The 17,115-nt window shown below is 42.7% G+C and overlaps 2 protein-coding genes across 2 annotated transcripts in view; one reads left to right on the forward strand and one right to left on the reverse strand.

Annotated features, from left to right (window-relative positions):
- On the forward strand, window positions 1–12,702 carry LOC143292927 (18S rRNA aminocarboxypropyltransferase-like). Its single transcript, XM_076603623.1, has 6 exons — window positions 1–244; window positions 6,454–6,652; window positions 7,513–7,706; window positions 8,073–8,252; window positions 8,898–8,985; window positions 10,489–12,702. Exons 1-6 carry the CDS (start codon window positions 103–105, stop codon window positions 10,793–10,795), a joined length of 1,110 nt encoding a protein of 369 aa, XP_076459738.1. The 5' UTR covers window positions 1–102; the 3' UTR covers window positions 10,796–12,702.
- LOC143292926 (catenin beta-like) overlaps window positions 11,490–17,115 on the reverse strand; it is a 20,227-nt gene continuing 14,601 nt past the window's right edge. Inside the window, exons 13-16 of the mRNA XM_076603622.1 lie at window positions 16,645–16,795; window positions 15,637–15,758; window positions 14,490–14,634; window positions 11,490–13,783 (exon numbers count right to left, since the gene is read on the reverse strand). Coding sequence (XP_076459737.1) covers window positions 13,581–13,783; window positions 14,490–14,634; window positions 15,637–15,758; window positions 16,645–16,795 — 621 coding nt within the window. The 3' untranslated portion in view covers window positions 11,490–13,580. The remainder of the gene's footprint in view (window positions 13,784–14,489; window positions 14,635–15,636; window positions 15,759–16,644; window positions 16,796–17,115) is intronic.

Below are 17,115 nucleotides of genomic sequence, written 5' to 3' on the forward strand. Positions count from 1 at the left end.
GTTAACTCTGAAATATTACGGCTCGTGATTGATCGAACAAACGCATTGTATTCTGTGACTGGGAAGTTGGAAAAAAAAACCCACACACAACAACAACAAAACATGGGGAAAAGTAAACGAGGAGGGCGTGGTGGCAGCGATCGCGGACGAGGACATGGCTGGAAACAGGACAGGCAAGCAAGACTGGATTCCAAGTTGAAAAAGCAGTCCGACAGATACGAGGCCGAGGATGATGAATTGCAAGGTGAGAGGCCTGTTTACTTGGGCTGTGTGACTTTGGGATTGTGTGTGTTAAGATTTATTTTGACCGTGACCAGTAAATCAGTATCACAATAAAAAGTATCGTGAACTAAGGTAGAAAATTGAGAACCAGGTGGTTCAGTCAGACTCAGAGTCAGAGTGCCCAGACATCCGTCAGGATCAACCACCCCATATATGGTGGTGGTGTGTCCATCGAGATCGATGATGACCATCGTTGTCATCCAGATGGGGGATGGGGGATGGGGGGAGGATGGTGGTGGGGTGGGGGGAAGGATGCTCATGAATCTATCTGTGAGTGCGCAGATGGCTGAATAGTCCAATCTGCGCACGAAATGTTCGCTGACAGTTGGGGCAGACAAAGACAGACATATCACTGTCAGGGAGCTTGTTTGCCCGTGACTTTCTGGCCTGCCTCTTCTGAACAGCTGCAGCAGTCCTGTTGGCCTCGCACAACCTGGCGCCTTTGTGCACAGCAGCGCGCCATTTGTCACGGTCCACTGCAGATTCCTCCCAGGAGTCAGGGTTGATATCAAACGCTTTCAGAGAGACTTTCAGGGTATCTCTGAAGCGCTTCTTCTGACCTCCGTGTGATCTCTTCCCTTGTTGCAGCTCGCCATAGAAGAGCCTTTTGGGCAGCCGATGGTCTGGCATGCGCGCCACGTGTCCAGCCCAGCGAAGCTGGGACTGCATCAGGATGGTGAAGATGCTGGGAAGGGTGGCTTTTGCGAGCACCTCTGTGTCAGGGGTCTTGTCTTGCCACTTGATGTTCAGTAGCTTCCTGAGGCATGTTGTGTGGAAGTGGTTCAGCTTCTTGGCATGTCGTTGGTACACTGTCCAAGTTTCACAGGCGTACAGTAGTGTGGGGAGAACTACTGCTCTGTAGACCTTTAGCTTGGTCTCAAGACTAATGCCTCTTCTGTTCCAGACATTTGCATTGAGTCTACCAAAAGCTGCGCTTGCTCTTGCAATCCTGACGTTCACTTCATCGTCGATTGTCACATTTCGTGACAGTGTGCTGCCAAGGTATGTGAACCGCTCCACCGCACTGAGTCTCTGACCGTTGACTGTGATGTTGGGCTCAACGTAGGGATTCCCTGGGGCTGGCTGATGGAGAACTTCAGTTTTCCTCGTGCTGATGGTAAGGCCGAAGTTCCTGCTGGCAGTGGCAAACTTGTCGACGCTGAGTTGCATGTCAGCTTCAGATCCAGCGTTGAGGGCACAATCATCAGCAAACAAAAAGTCTCTGATGATGTCTGTCATGACCTTCGTTTTTGCTTGAAGCCTTCTGAGGTTGAACAGCTTGCCATCTGTTCGGTACTTTAGGCCGATTCCAACATCGCCATCTCTGAAGGCATCAGTAAGCATTGCAGAGAACATGAGGCTGAACAGCGTTGGAGCCAGGACGCAGCCTTGCTTGACACCATTTGTGACAGCAAAAGGAGCAGATGTTTCACCATTGTCCTGGACTCGAGCCTGCATGCCTTCATGGAATTGGCTGACCAAGGAAATAAATTTCCGAGGGCATCCGTACTTGGCCATGATCTTCCACAGTCCCTCTCTACTCACGGTGTCGAAGGCCTTAGTGAGGTCGACATAGGTGGAGAACAGATCAGCATTTTGCTCCTGACATTTCTCTTGCAGCTGCCTTGCAGCAAACACCATGTCAGTGGTTCCGCGCTCTTTCCGGAATCCACATTGGCTCTCAGGCAAATGACCTTGGTCAAGGTGTGCTGTGAGGCGATTAAGTAGGATCCTGGCAAGTATCTTGCCTGCGATGGAGAGCAAGGAAATGCCCCGATGGTTATCACAGGCTTGCCGGTTCCCCTTTCGCTTGTACAAGTGAATGATAGATGCATCTTTGAAATCCTGGGGGATCGTCTCTTCTTTCCACATGAGTGAGTACAGCTGATGAAGCTTCTCAGTCAGCACAGTGCCTCCATCCTTGTAGACCTCTGCTGGTATGGAGTCTGAGCCAGGTGCTTTGCCACTGGATAGCAGACAGATTGCTTTCTGGGTCTCAAGAAGTGTTGGCGGATCGTCCAGTGCTTCGTTGGTGGGGACTTGTGGGAGACGGTCTATGGCTTCATCATTTATGGAGGAAGGGCGATTTAAGACACTGTTGAAGTGCTCAGCCCATCGTTCGAGAATGTTCTCCTTCTTGGTGATCAAGGTATTCCCATCTGCACTGAGGAGGGGGGATGATCCTGAGGATGTGGGGCCGTAGACTTCTTTTAAGGCATCATAGAACCTCTTCATATCGTGCCTGTCAGCATATCCCTGGATCTCATCAGCTTTGTCACTCAGCCACTTATCCTGCATCTGGTGTAACTTTTGCTGAACAGTCCTGCGGATGTCATTGTATGCATCCTTTTTTGATGTGGACTTTGGGTTGCTCAGGTGGGCTTGATGCAGACGGCGTTTCTCATCCAGAAGCTGCTTGATTTCATCACAGTTTTCATCAAACCAGTCTTTGTGCTTTCTGGTCATGGGTCCCAGGGTCTCTGAAGCTGTACTATAGATCAGCTCACGCAGGGTCCTCCAGTCAGACTCCACATTCTGGTTGTCCAGAGAGGCGGATTCCAGACGATCTTCCAGCAGCTCCACAAAGGACTGTTTGATGGTGATGCTTTTCAGCTTAGCGATGTTGAGCCGTTTTGAGCCTTCTGGCCTTGGGGGCGTCTCTTGGGTTGGATTCGAATATTCAGCTTCGAGACTACAAGGCGATGGTCTGTCCAACACTCGGTGCCGCACATGGTCTTTGTTACACGTACATCTTGCCTATCCCTTTTCCTGACGATGACATAATCGATGAGATGCCAATGCTTTGAGCGAGGGTGCATCCATGACGTCCTGTTATGGGTAGGGAGGCAGAAAACTGTGTTGGTTATCAGCAGTTCGTGCTCTGCACAGGTCTGAAGCAAAAGCAATCCATTTGGGTTGCAGTGGCCCACACCGTGCTTTCCAATCACTCCATCCCAGGAGATGTAGTCAGAGCCAACTCTAGCATTGAAGTCCCCAAGAATGATGAGCTTGTCTGCTTTAGGGATGGCAGCAATGACAGAGTGAAGGTCCTCGTAGAACTTCGCCTTCACTTCATCCGGGTTGGTCATGGTTGGGGCGTAGGCACTGACAATGGTGAGGTGCTTCTGGCCAGATGCCAGTGGGAGTTTCATGGTCATAAGCCTATCGTTGACTCCCTTTGGGATTCCAGCTAGCTTGCTGACAAGTGCTGTTTTTACTGCAAAACCAACGCCAGCCTCACGTCGCTCTTCGCTTCCTCATCCACTCCAGAAGAAGGTGTAACCAGATCCCCGTTCACAGAGCTCGCCTTCGCCTGCAAGCCAAGTCTCACTCAAGGCTGCGATGTCGATGTTGTATCTGGCGAGTTCGGATGCAACTAGTGCTGTTCTCCTTTGGGGTCTGTCCGCGTTATCTCTGTCCAGGAGAGTCCTTATGTTCCAAGCACCAATGGTGAGAGGAACGATCCTTGTTTTTTTCTTTTCTTTCTCTTTGTTTCGACCGCTGATGTAGGGTCCCCACCAGCCGTGGTATGCTGGCCAGGGTGATATGGAGCAGGCAATTTTTAGGGCACCTTTTCTAGCCCTTTCCTCATGCCAGGGAGGTGAGCAGTGCATTCCTAAAGAGGGCTGCTCAGACGCTCAGACGGCTGCCGAGCTCCATCGCTGCTCCTGTCGACGAAGAACGACCCTATGGCCTGAGCCACCTGCGTGCAGGTCTGTGGCTGCGACTGCCAGTGTACCCACACCTGTTGTTTCGTCGCTTGCCTGTCGCCACAGAACTTGGGGGTGATGAAATGATGAAGGATGAAAGGTCATTTTGGATGACTGATGACTTGCGCGATGAGTTTGTTTAAAGTGAAGAGGAGTTGCGCAACGTCGACCTCACTCTCTCGTCTGGGTCCACCAATTTCCAGTGGCAAGACTAAGTCGAGACGACTGGAGGATGAGCACGGATGCAGTGGATGACCAAGATATCCTTTCGGTGTCTCATCTTGCTCTCTGCACTCCACAGTGCGTTGCTGTAACCGCCTTCCTCTCCGTTGAACCGATAGGTTTCTTCCGCAGATTCTGCCGGATCCAGACTTCGCATACATGGGTAGACACACCCCGGGGGCCAACTGCGTGTGGCATGCACACAGCACAGTGGAGCTAGATGGCCGCCGGTGGCTCTCCTGAGCCGACGCCCTTTTATGGATCTCCATAAGGGTGTCTAGCCACCCGCCTCACCAGTCCCAGAAGGGAGCGGTGGAAGTGCCGGTTTAGTCGTCGGCAACCCGACCCTGAACAGGTTGTACTGGATTACAGGTTACCAGTAGCAGATCTAATGACCTGACCTGACTACAACCCCATATATACGTTCTGCAAGGAGGACATACTCCTGGACTTTCCAAAAATCGCCAGTAGAACAGACTACTGCTTAAACTCCTTCCCATAATGGCGAAGGACTGGAATGACCTCCCAGTGGATGCTGTTGACTTCAATGTGCTGCCTGATATTTGGTACGCTTGTTCATTTATCATTTTATGATGTGATCAGTGGATTTGATTTTCAGTATCTTGTAATAACACTTCATTTTGATGGCTTGAATTCTTTCCATATCTGTCATGAGGGTCAATGTCTTGCATGCATACAGGAAGAGGGAAGATGTATCAGTGCATGCAGGAGTCTGATCTAGTGTTACATAGAAATGTTGTTGTCCTTCCATATGTGTAACTTGTAAGTCTGGACAGTGCTGATGTTGTCTTTGCTTGTAATGCTATCCTTGAGATGATTTCTGGCATTGATCCTTCAATACTTCACTACACCAGGAAGGTGAACTGTTGAACAACTCCTAGTTTCTGCCCTTGGACAGATATCTCAGCGGTGATGGTGGAGTTGTGGTTTGGCCATCAACTTCATCTCTTGGCACCTTCATTTCAAGGATACCCAAATCAGCCCACTAATGAAAGTAACATCTCCCAACTAGACAGTGCAGTGAGGTTGATGAAGGTCAGGGTTATGTTGGCAGATTTTCATCCAGGAAGTCAGACTGGCATGGTGATGAAGATAGTTATTTTCAAGATATCAGCAGTTAATTTTGTGCTGATACTGAAGAGTACATTTCTGTCCTGTGGAAGGGCAGTGATTAGAATATTTCTCTTTTGCTCTTTTTAACTTCCCTTTTTTAATGTTGGCTTCCAACCTAAACTGAATTTTGTTTCACAATTCATGCAGCAGCAATGCTACTGCTGCCATGTGCAATGGAAGAAAAGTGTGCAGCATGGATGATATTCTGCTCAGAAAGGTAGGCTGGGACTGGAGGGGATAGGGGCTGTGCAGTGGTCTGGAATGCTGGAGGAATCATCTGGAATATCAGTTCAAATTTAGTGCTGATTATCAGGGCTGTGTGTTCATCCTGAGTCCAGGCTCAGCCTGGAAAAATCTGCAAGTGTAGATCACTAAATGGACTCTCAGAGACTTCAAACTGCTGGCAGGATATTACTTTCCTTTAGTTCTTAAAAAAACAAACAAACTGTTGGGCCATTTCTTTGGGTAAAATTTTCCCCAAAAGAGCAGTAAATGAATAATGGTCAGAATGATGACCATGATGTCTGGGGAAGAAGAAGAAAAGAAACATGCCACACACACACACAGTGTGATTTCATGTGAAAGTAACGTGCGCATGTGCACACTCACTCGTACACACACACACTTTCTCTCTCTCTCTTGTACGCATACTTTATATCAGCCAAACAAATTTTGGCGGATACTTAATGGCACTATGTATTGTAACCCCCTTGCCAAAAAGGTATCTTTGCTACTGGCAATAAAATCAGTGTCAGTGTCTTGTATGCATACACATAAGAAACATACTGAACACCAGTAAGTATTGGGACAGTTAAATGCCACTCTTTTAGTATCTACTATCTAGAGACTTTGCAAAGTGGGGCCTAAAAGTTGTCTGGCTAAGTCAGTGTTATTTTCATTTCTGCGTCCCCACACACTTAGACGGCCCAGGACAGTTACTGACCTCCCTCCTTACTTCCTGATTTTCATGAACTTGATGAAGGAAGATTTACCAAGCAGCTTCTGCTTACATTTTAATTTTTATTTTATTTTATAGATTTTAAATTATTTTTTTTAAACATTTCTTCTTTGTATGATGAATTATTATGAGGTATTTTTTTGCCAGACACATGTGAAGGTGCAGAAGCAGCAGAGCAGAAGCAGGTGCCCCTTGCCATGTGGGACCTGGAACACTGCGACCCCAACAAATGTTCAGGGCGTAAGCTAACTCGTCTTGGCTTGGTGAAACCTCTGCGGCTGAACCAGCGTTTTTCAGGAATAGTTCTTTCACCGAAAGGCACCAAACCTATCGCACCAGAGGACAGGTTAGAATGTGACCTATATTTTTCTTTATTTTCTAGAATTGTGCTAAATTTGAACAGTGTATTCAGAGATTATGAACAGTGCTCATGTGCATATATGCATACTTAAACTTCATATGTATGTATTCATTCATTCTTAGTATGCTCTGGTCTCATTTTCTCGCATTAAAAAATATTCATTTACTGATTTAATTTATTGTACTTGGCCATTTTGTATGGTATTCATTCATTCTTAGTATGCTCTGGTCACATTTTCTCGCATTAAAAAAATATTCATTAACTGATTTAATTTATTGTACTTGGCCATTTTGTATGCTGATGTAAAGAAAAAATGTAGATTTCTTTCATTTTGATAAACAGTATCATCTCCTATTAACTGTCGTGATAAATTGCAATGTTTGTGACTGGTGGGGTAGCAGAAGCTGAATGGTTTGAGTGCTGGATTATTGCCCAAGTTTCCTGAGTTTGTTCCTTGTTTCCTGGTGGGTTAAAGGTGGAGTTTTTACCAACCTCCCAGGTCAGCATATGTGCAGTCCTGCTAGTGCCTGAACCCTCTGTGTATGTGTATGCATGCAGAAGATCAAACAATCATGCACTAGCACTAGCATGCACCCCCCCCCCTCCCCCCCCAAACAATGCAGTAGGGCTGCCTACATGGCAGGTTAATTAACAATGGTCATGCACATAAAAGCCCACTTGTACCTGAATACCAGATACGAGTGAATGTAGGAGTTGCAGCCCATGAACACAGAAGTGCCAGTAAGAAAGCAGTATTAAACTACAGGTATAGATCGACCATTGAGACTTGCACCAGTCTCTCACATACTCAAGTCCAAGGCTTTCTCTGCTGGTCCTGATTGCAGACAAATAGTGGAGCAAGGTGGGGTTGCTGTGATTGACTGCTCATGGGCTCGACTGGATGACACTCCATTTTCTCGCATGAAGTGCAGTCATCCGCGCTTGCTGCCCTATTTTGTGGCCACAAACCCCATCAACTATGGTCGTCCTTGGAAGTTGTCGTGTGTGGAGGCTTTTGCAGCAGCACTGTGGATCACTGGTGAGTCTTTTCAGAGACAGTGTTTTGTCTGAAGGTGTTTTTTTTGTTTTTTTTTTAAATAATGAAAAGTCCTGGTTTTTGAATTGTGTTGTGAAGGGTATGGATGTGAAATATTCAGGTGTGTGATTACAAGGCTGATTAAAGACAGATCTACTTTATTGCCAGTAAAAATCACTGAAATGTCTTTTGCCTTGAGCACATGTGACATTAAATGTATAAGTATAATGCACAATCACTTTTAGAACATGACCAATAGCATAGTTTATATAACTGATGGTTTTCATACAGTGCAACCTTTTGAGTCTGCCTATGTGTTGTTTGACGAGTGTTAAAAATCCTATTATCTTTTCATTTTCTTTTTTTCAGGCTACCAAGAGCAAGGTGAAGAACTGTTGTCCAAGTTCCGTTGGGGCGGGTCATTCGTCCAGCAGAACGATGATCTTCTCAAACTGTATGCTGCATGCACCAAAGCTGAAGATGTAATGGCAGCACAAGATCAGCACCTCAAGCAGCTGCAGTATGACTATGAACACAGACAAGATCAAGGTCAGTGTCTGTCTGTGTGGTGGAGATAATTATGGAAAGGATAGGATTAGGGTTGCTGATTTAAAATTTATTGCTTGCAATTCACCCAACATGCTTAGTCAGGCCTTGAGGGACATCCCTTTAGTTCCTGTAGGTTCTTTTAAATGCTTGGATAGCATGCTGCGTGCAGGACTCTGTCATCTCATCCAAAGGACTAGCGCCCAGACCACCACTCAAGGTATAGTGAAGGGGGGAGTAAGATCCAGTCCCGGTGCTTGAACTCAAGCCTGTGGGGACTCGCTTACTATTTGGGCACATCATCACAAAAACAATGCTGCACAGCTGTGTGCCTGCTGGCCATATCCAGTACATGTTTACGTCATTCACTGACAAGCCACGGTGAATGGGAAACAACCAAAGTGCACCATGCTCTTGACAATGTCAGAGGATAAATCTCATTTCACTGATAAGGACCAGTAGTTTCATTTGACAAGAAACTATTGTCATGCTTATCGAATCAAGAACTGGATGTTTCTGATCTTTGTCTTTACAATTCGCAGTTTTTGTGATTATGTTTGGGCTTTGAAGAATTAATTTAATATGATCCAGCAATACAGATTTTGCAGACTGTAATGTATATTAAATTTTGGCTGTAACTTTGTGCAGATCTATTTGATATAGACACAAGTGTTGACGTCTGCAACCCAAACCGACCAGCTAGAGCCAGCTACTTACCACCGTCTAGTGATGAAAGGTATATGATGTATGTATGAGTGGTTAGCATTTGAGTGTGATACTGATGGAAGAGAAAAAGGATCTTAGTGCAAAACTGACGAAAAAGAAATAATATAGGGTACGTAGGCCTAACTGCGAGCAATGTGTGACTGCGAATGGTTCGTGTACCACCCCACTTCAAAGCGTTCTCACCACACACATTTCACAATTTAACATCTGCTTTGACCTCGTTCTGACACCTTAATGAATCTTACAAAGAACCAGTCAAACATCAGCTATTCATAGCTATTTCAACCTTTCTTCTCTTCTGCACCACTGCTGACCAGGTTCATAGGCATGCTCTCACAGTACAAAATCAAGGGAAGCAAGCAAGACTCGTCATTTGCTTGCGAGTTTTAAAAATTGTTGATCTAATTGCATATATTGAATAAATAGCGGATTGCCAGTACTGGGAGAATTTGAGAAAGCATGTTGGTGACAGATCAGAACATCAGTGCTGGAGTCTGCACTAGTGAGTCACAGTTAAGTATGTGTAATTAAACATCAGTTTTGACGGGAATCTCAAAATTAGTGTTGTTTACAATTAGACTACAGGGTATTTTGACGCAAATGTATTTGAGAACGATTTTGCACAGTTACTGAGCGCATTCAAAATGGTGTCTTCATCTGTGGAGGTGGGTAGGGGTCCGGGGGATGGGTTAAATGTGTGTTAGTATGTGTGTGTGTACATATGTGATCAAAACCAACAAGAAGACAGTCTGGTGTGATGTTGTTCCAATTATGTGTTATGTTTAATGGGCTGAAGACCTGCTTGATTTAATCGTCCACATGTACCCAAGGCAAACCCATCATTCACGTTTAGACTTGCCTGTTCGCATTTGCTCTCAGGCACCCCTGCTGTTTAAACTGTTGACAAAATGTTGAAAACAAGTAGATCAACTTTTCCTGGAGCAACCAATCACAGAAGCCTTCAAAAACAGAACTACATTTGAGGACCGTATGACCTGTTACCTGTACAATCCACACCTGGACCTGGTTGCTTCAACTGTATCGTTCACAATTAGGCCTACCTACTCTATACTAGTTATTGACAACCAGTGTGAACTTATCCCTATTAAAGAGTATTACAACACAAGACTATTGTGAGCCCATGTCCACATAAATAAATAATAAATGCAAGCACAACTTTTTGAATTTTTTTTTCTAAGACTTTTTTTTTCTGTACTGCTAAAAAAAATATAAGGCCAAGTGTCAGAAAATGGTATGGATGAAGTTCTAATACATTATTGAAAATTATTTCATTTATTTATTTTAATTATGCATGCCTTGTATCAGTAGAGGATTGGTGTAAAGTTTGTTTGGAATGGTTGTCTGGTCAATTGTAAGGATAGCTAGTGGGTGGTTTGGAATGGTTGCCTGGTCAGTTGTAAGGATGGCCTCAGTATTCCTCTTTGTTTTTTTAAACACATGTGATTGGTTATCAGTTAAACCATTGAATAAAACACTTGGTTTTTGTCTCAAGTGAAGAGGAGGAAGAGGAAGACTCTGGTGAAGAAGCAGCAGACAAAGGCAAGGAAGAAAAAAATGACGACGATGGTGAAGAAAGGCTGTTGTCAGTTGAAGAGAAAGGACAAAACGAGGACCCTCTTCAAGAGTTTGAAACCAGGGTGGATGGCAGAAATGAACAGTGTGGAGCAGGATCCACAGATGTCAGTGACATACGCTCACTGGTGGACAAGCGCAACAGTCCTACATGTTGTGATGAAGACCTGGATATTGTTTCCAGTGTGTCTGCTGATTTGCATCATTTGAATTTGGTAGCCAAATAGCTACAATGTGGTGTGAGTGTGTGTGCTTTCATGTGAATGTGTGTGTGTGTGTGTGTGTGTGCGTGCGCGCTCAAGTGTTAATCTTTCCATAAAATATTTGGAGAGTCAGTGTGTCATTGGGTCAGCTTGTAAGTAAAGTAGCATACAAGACCGGATTTTCCACATTTTTGATGCTGCAGTTTTAAGACTGCTACTGTCATAAAACAATGGGAAATAAAAGATTAAAGTGTGATTATTTCCCAACTTTCTTTCATCAGATTTCATCTCGCTATCAGTGTGATTAAAAATGTGATTAATTCCAAACTTTCTTTAGAGTGGATACAGATCAGGTGATATGGAAATCACAAATCATGCATCATTTGTGCATTATTGCACATGGTTCATGCTCAGAATAAAAACACTGTGGAAGAGAAGAAAAGTATGTGAATGTGTGGGTCATGGTTCATTCTCAGAATAAAAAAAAATGTGGAAGAGAAGAAAAGTATGTGAATGTGTGGGTATGTCGTGACGCCTCACAGCTGGCACTTATTTTGCAAAGCATAACAATTTCATAATGATCCAAGTAGTATTAAAAGCACAAAAACAAAAACAAAACAAAAAAACCCAGTTGTCATACTAAACAACACTAACTTTTTTCATTCACTGAATATTTACATACCATTCTTGCAGATCCATGTAATCAGGCACAAGCAGATTAAATTTTAGATTTTATTGATTATTTTGCATGCAATGTCTAGACAGGGAAATAAATGGGAGGGAGAAAAGAACAATGTTTCTGACATGGTATGGTATGCAACAATGCAAATGACTGATATGCTCACTCTCTGCATTAATTCAATGCAAGTAAATAATGAAAATGTTGGGAGATTAAAAAATGAAACAAAGACTGAATGATGATTTGGTTTATGTACATAATTTGTTCACTTAAAAAATCTTGTTGTGGACAGCAAATGGGGTCCAAACCTAAGAGCCAGGTTCAATGCAAAACAACCTTGTCGGTCATCTGTTCTGCTCTAACAGACAGGCGACACTGTCAAGTTCCAGACCCAGACATGGAGAAGTCAGCAAACCTATTCACTTCAAGAACATTAAAGGCTTTTCAGGTCACAAATCTGGAGCTTGACATTGTGCAGCCAGCGTCAAAGTACAAAGCATGCATTGGCAGTCCTGAACTGATCTGTAAACCAGAATCAGAAACAAAATACCACTGACAAAAGGATGTCAACCTGATACCAAAGATTCAGACTTGGCCACGAGGACAAGAAAAACAGCAAACCCATAACCAGTACCAGAATGCTGCAGCATGAAGCCACAGATTCTGTACAGGTCAAAGACAAGAGTTCCCCTATGGATCAACTGTTTATCAGACCTTGCTGTCCATTTTGTGTTCCTGGGCTTGGTTCAGATGACCAAGATGACTACTCTACACAGCACAAAATAATATTTACAGATGCACACAGAACAACTATTACAAAGTAAACAAGATAAACAGACATCTATGCATTGTGTGGTAGAAATCCCAATCACCAGTTTAAAAAAAAAAGTATATTCTTTACAGGGAAAAAAATCTGAGAGGTTCTCAATTTGGAAAACAGCTCATTCTGGCAGTGGTATCAGTAATAAATAGTCAAACAATGCATAAGAAAATTCCTCTCTCTTTATCATGGCTGCCAATCAAACCGATTGGGAATTTCTTTATCATTTGTGCTGTTAAAAAATATAACTGAAAACTGTCAAACTGACTGTGAATTTCTTTCTTTTGTGCTATTAAAAAGTAACTAAATAATACCAATCTTCATTTTCAACTTCACAACCTCAATTCTACATACACATATGAAAGAAATTAATTATTTTACACTTGATTACATCAATACAACTATCAGAGACTGTAAAATATCTAAAATAAAGTGTTATACTGGTATGGTGTTTTCTGAACTTAAATAAATTTGATGCAAAATGTGCATGATTCATGGTTAAAAACAAACCCATGACAAAATAATACATATTTAAATGTTAATTATTATGTTTTTAAGGAAAGGGGTAAAAGTAAGGTGGTGAGGTGGGTATGGAGGTTACAGGGGAGAGGTGTGTACATGTATGAATACAGTACCAAGTGCAGTTTACCTCCAACCATCACCCACCAACCCCCTCTTCATTATCAACACTGGTCATGTTTTCAAGTTATAGCTGCTTGCTGGTAAGACGAATTGTGTATGAAATGTAATGATGTGTCAAGTGATTGAAGATTTGGTCCTTCCTGTCAAAGTCAGCCATGAGATTCTCCAAGACATCGGTTTTCCCTGCAAGTTGCAAAACTGACCAGAAAAAGTCCATAACCATTACTGTTGTCCCTTTAAAAAAAAAAAAACCCAAAAACACTTCCCATTTTTTCTATGCTCTCGCACAGCATTTTTTCTCCTATTCAAATGAAAGTTACCACATTCTACTTCTTGGCTGTTCTTCCGGGGCATGGGATATCACTGTCGCTTCCTTTCTTCATGATCAGATTGTGACATTTTCTTCCTTTATTTATTTATTTTTTTTTTTGCTTTTCCTTTTTTCAGTATTTATTATATCAAAACAAAACTTACAGATACCAGTGACTTTTATACAACAGCAGGATAAATGGGATTTAATGGACATTCATTGCAATCTGATCTGAAATCAACGGGTGCCAGCCATTCCACTATTTTCAAACCCTGTCCAAGTCGACCTTTTCAATTTTCCGCTGCATGTCATGTATGCCTTCCTGCTGGTGGAGGTCTGTTTTGGCAGCATGCAGCAGCTACAGGTCTGTGTCAAACCACATGGAGGGACCACTGTCTCCAGGTGGTGCCCCCAGGTTGGGGTCAATGCTGTCAAAATTGAGGTCGGTGGAGGTGGGGCCAAGGTCAGGCAGATTGTCCATGTGACTTCCATAGCCACCTCCTGCCCCTGGGCCACCTAAGTCCAGGCCTTGCATGGAGTTGACAGGCACTTGGTCATAACCTGCCAAAGGTAAGAACACGATTTTAGGCCTGCTGCCAATGTTAACTCTAATGTGAAGAAATGTGTTCGAGAGTGGAAGGGAAAGTGGTGTATATTCGAAAATGAATGGTGAAGAACTGCGCATGGGTGACCAGCATTTGCAACAAGATGGACTACTTTGACAGAAAACAAGAACCACGACCACAAAAAGAGAGAGAGAAGAAATAATATCAAGCACAACTGCCAGCCACTTTATCCTTTAGGTATCAAATATCAGTCTTCCTATTACAGACACCAAGTATAATATGTGAGGATGAGAAACAGAAGCATGTGTGTGCTCATCAACAAGGGGAGGTTACCTACTTCCGGGAGGTTATCGGCCATAGTTTCGTTTTCTCTGCATAGGCGGATAGTAGTTTGCACAGGACAGGAATGTCAGACTCCTGCCCGAGTCTGCACTAGTTGGGTCACGGTTAAGTATGTGTAATTAAACAACAATTTAGTCTGCCAATGACCAGTTGCAGTCTCAGCACATATTAAATGATTGCATCAGAACTGTCAACATCTACTGATCATAATACACTAAATACCATGTCAGCTTCACAAGTGTGATATTGGTGGTCACAAAAATCTTTTACCTGAACATCTCAAGACTGCCCAAGAACTGTGATTCTAGCAATGAGGAACAAACCATCCCAGAATTTTCATAATCATCATGGCTGTTTACCAGTTGGTGGACGGCCCTGCATGTCAGGATGAGATCCGCTGTACATGCTGCCCTGGCTGCCATGGTGAGGTGGGGGCTGCTGAGAGTACATCTGGTCACGTGACTCTTCCGTTGGCATCACCCCGACATCCTCAAACCCTGGAGGCTAAATAAAGAGAGGTGTGAAGATCAAGAGTGATTGAATACATACATACATAAAAGAATACAAATGAAATTTGGGAAACAATTGTACAGTATTGAACTGATCAATAATATTTTCTTTTCACTTCCAGAAAATTGTTTCACCTTGTTGTAGCGTGATAGTTACATCATATAAAAAAGACTTTTAAGAACTAAGAATGTTGTAGCAACTACCTTCCATACAGTCCTTATTACTGTCATGCAGCTTTCGCACCAATGAAGAAGAGGAAAATAAGTCAAGAATGAAAACAATTTCTGGGGAGATAGGGGAGGGAGCAGCCGGTACTGATCAAGAAGAGGAAGGTAAGTAATGAAAGTAAACTTTTTTTCTTCTTCAATATTCAAGTTCCAATTAGACAAAAACCTCCAAGAAGAGGAAGGTAAGTAATGAAAGTAAACTTTTTTTTCTTCTTCAATATTCAAGTTCCAATTAGACAAAAACCTCTAACTGCACAGAGGAGCTCAAGATATCTTGAGATTTTACAGTATAGAAGTCTATATAAAACAGAAAACAGAAGTTAACTGGAAGACCAGAAACCACAGGCAAAATTTAAACAGAAGAAAGCTTTGCTTTCCATCCCCATAGAAAGCTTGAACTGTCTGGCCTCCTTACTAACCACATGTCAGATCTGAAGACATGGGTCCCTGTAAGGCTATGGTTTTACTGTAGCATGCATTGTAGCACCAATCTATGGGAAGACTGGCACTGAATATACAGGAGGTGTGTCCTGGTTTCACCCCCAGCATGCACCGTAGAAGCTTTCTTTTTGTTTCCTCCCACCTTAACCTTTTTGTCTTCATACTAAAAAAAAAAAGAAAAGAAAAAGAAAAGATAGCAAAGAACCTGTTGTTGAGAGAAAAGAACACTGTGGTTAGTATGGAGGGAATTGCATTTAAAATTTGATACCAAGAAACAAAATATAAATAAATGCATTTGTAAAACGTAGACATACAGAGTGATGCTTACCTCAGACCAATTCATATTGTCCCCACGGTACAGAGAGCTGGTCAGTTCCATAGAAAGTCGTTTTTTGTAATCTTGAGGTTTGTCTTCAGACATGCGAAACAGAACTGCTGCAGCATAGGTTGCTGAAAAAAAGGAAGTGGAGTTGATAAGAACGCATGATGCTCAATCCCACTGCTCTTGGCACGATCTACATATACCATCTTCCTGTTTCCTTTTTAAAAATCTTCATTTCCCTAAAATAAGCGGTGTCCTAGTGGGTGCATAGAGCAGTCAATTTGGAAGTGAGGAATCTCAGATCTGAAGTTTGAAAAAAGGCATCTTTCACTCACCTTCCAAAGGCGGAAAGAAAGAGTACTTGTCAGCCATATAACATAAAACAAGCTCTTGTGTGGAGCTTGCATTTGTGAAACACAAAAGGACACAAGACAACATCATGTAAATCCTAAGACAAATCATGAAGAAAACAACATTCAAAAAAAGAAAAAAAAGAAGAAAAGGAAAAACGTGGCAATCATAAAACAGAGGTTGGTAGGACTGCACAGTTAAAAAAATGAAGAAAAAAAATTAAAAGAAGTACAGATTCTATATTTTACCTTGTCACACAGCCTGTCTCTATCTTAATATTCAGGCAGTTACAATAACAACAGTAACGTAGTGACAATGTTTGCACCTTCAATAATAAATGGTAGTGATGTTTCTACACAGAAAGCACCTCTTAAAATTTAAGCAAACACTCAATCACTGACCAATTCTACAAAAAAACCAAACAAAAACAAAAAAAAAACCACCAAAAAACAACAACTGTACCAGCAGATTAGTTCACATGTACATTATATCACCAAAGCTCAAGCATGCCCCAAACCATACTGTACCACAAAACACAAAAGATTTCATTTCAAGTACTGAACTCCCTGGACATCTCCCACACACATGCAAAGCCAAGAAGGAAAGTAACCTTCCTGCATGGCTAAAGCTTAGTGATTCAGGAAACAAGGAAGCCTATCTCACCAACGCCTTCATTGCGGGAGTGCAGAAGCTCGGTGAGAGGTGCTGTGGCACCTTCCTGCTCTATCATCTCTGCCCCCTCTTTGTCAGCTGCCAGTTCACACAACACACCAGCTGCCACACGCTGGATGTTCTCGATGGGAGAGTACAGGAGCTAACACAGAGTAAAAAGACACTATCTTGACATTCTTTCCTTTGATGAAAGACATCCAGAGACTGGGAGAAAAAAAGCTGTCAAATTACCATTTTCAGCAAATAGAGACTTCAGGTATTGCAATGTTTTCAAAAAAGTATAACTTTATAATTCCATGTCTAGATTCCAAGAAATCCAAGTAAAGAGTGTCAGTACCCCTACAATAAGTGCTTTACTGATAATAAAAATAATGTTCTTTACACAGAGATTTGATAAACACGACTTGCTGGCTTCAAACAATGAGTTATGTCTGATGACTCACATTTCAATCCTATCTTGTA

This window comes from Babylonia areolata, chromosome 18 (genome assembly GCF_041734735.1).
Source record: "Babylonia areolata isolate BAREFJ2019XMU chromosome 18, ASM4173473v1, whole genome shotgun sequence".
Taxonomy (NCBI): domain Eukaryota; kingdom Metazoa; phylum Mollusca; class Gastropoda; order Neogastropoda; family Buccinidae; genus Babylonia; species Babylonia areolata.

Coding starts and splice junctions, on each gene's coding strand:
- LOC143292927 (XM_076603623.1), top strand. CDS start 103: ATGGGGAAAAGTAAACGAGGAGGGCGTGGTGGCAGCGATCGCGGACGA. Junction 245..6,453: donor CGAGGATGATGAATTGCAAG/GTGAGAGGCCTG, acceptor TTTTTTTGCCAG/ACACATGTGAAGGTGCAGAA. Junction 7,707..8,072: donor AGCAGCACTGTGGATCACTG/GTGAGTCTTTTC, acceptor TCTTTTTTTCAG/GCTACCAAGAGCAAGGTGAA.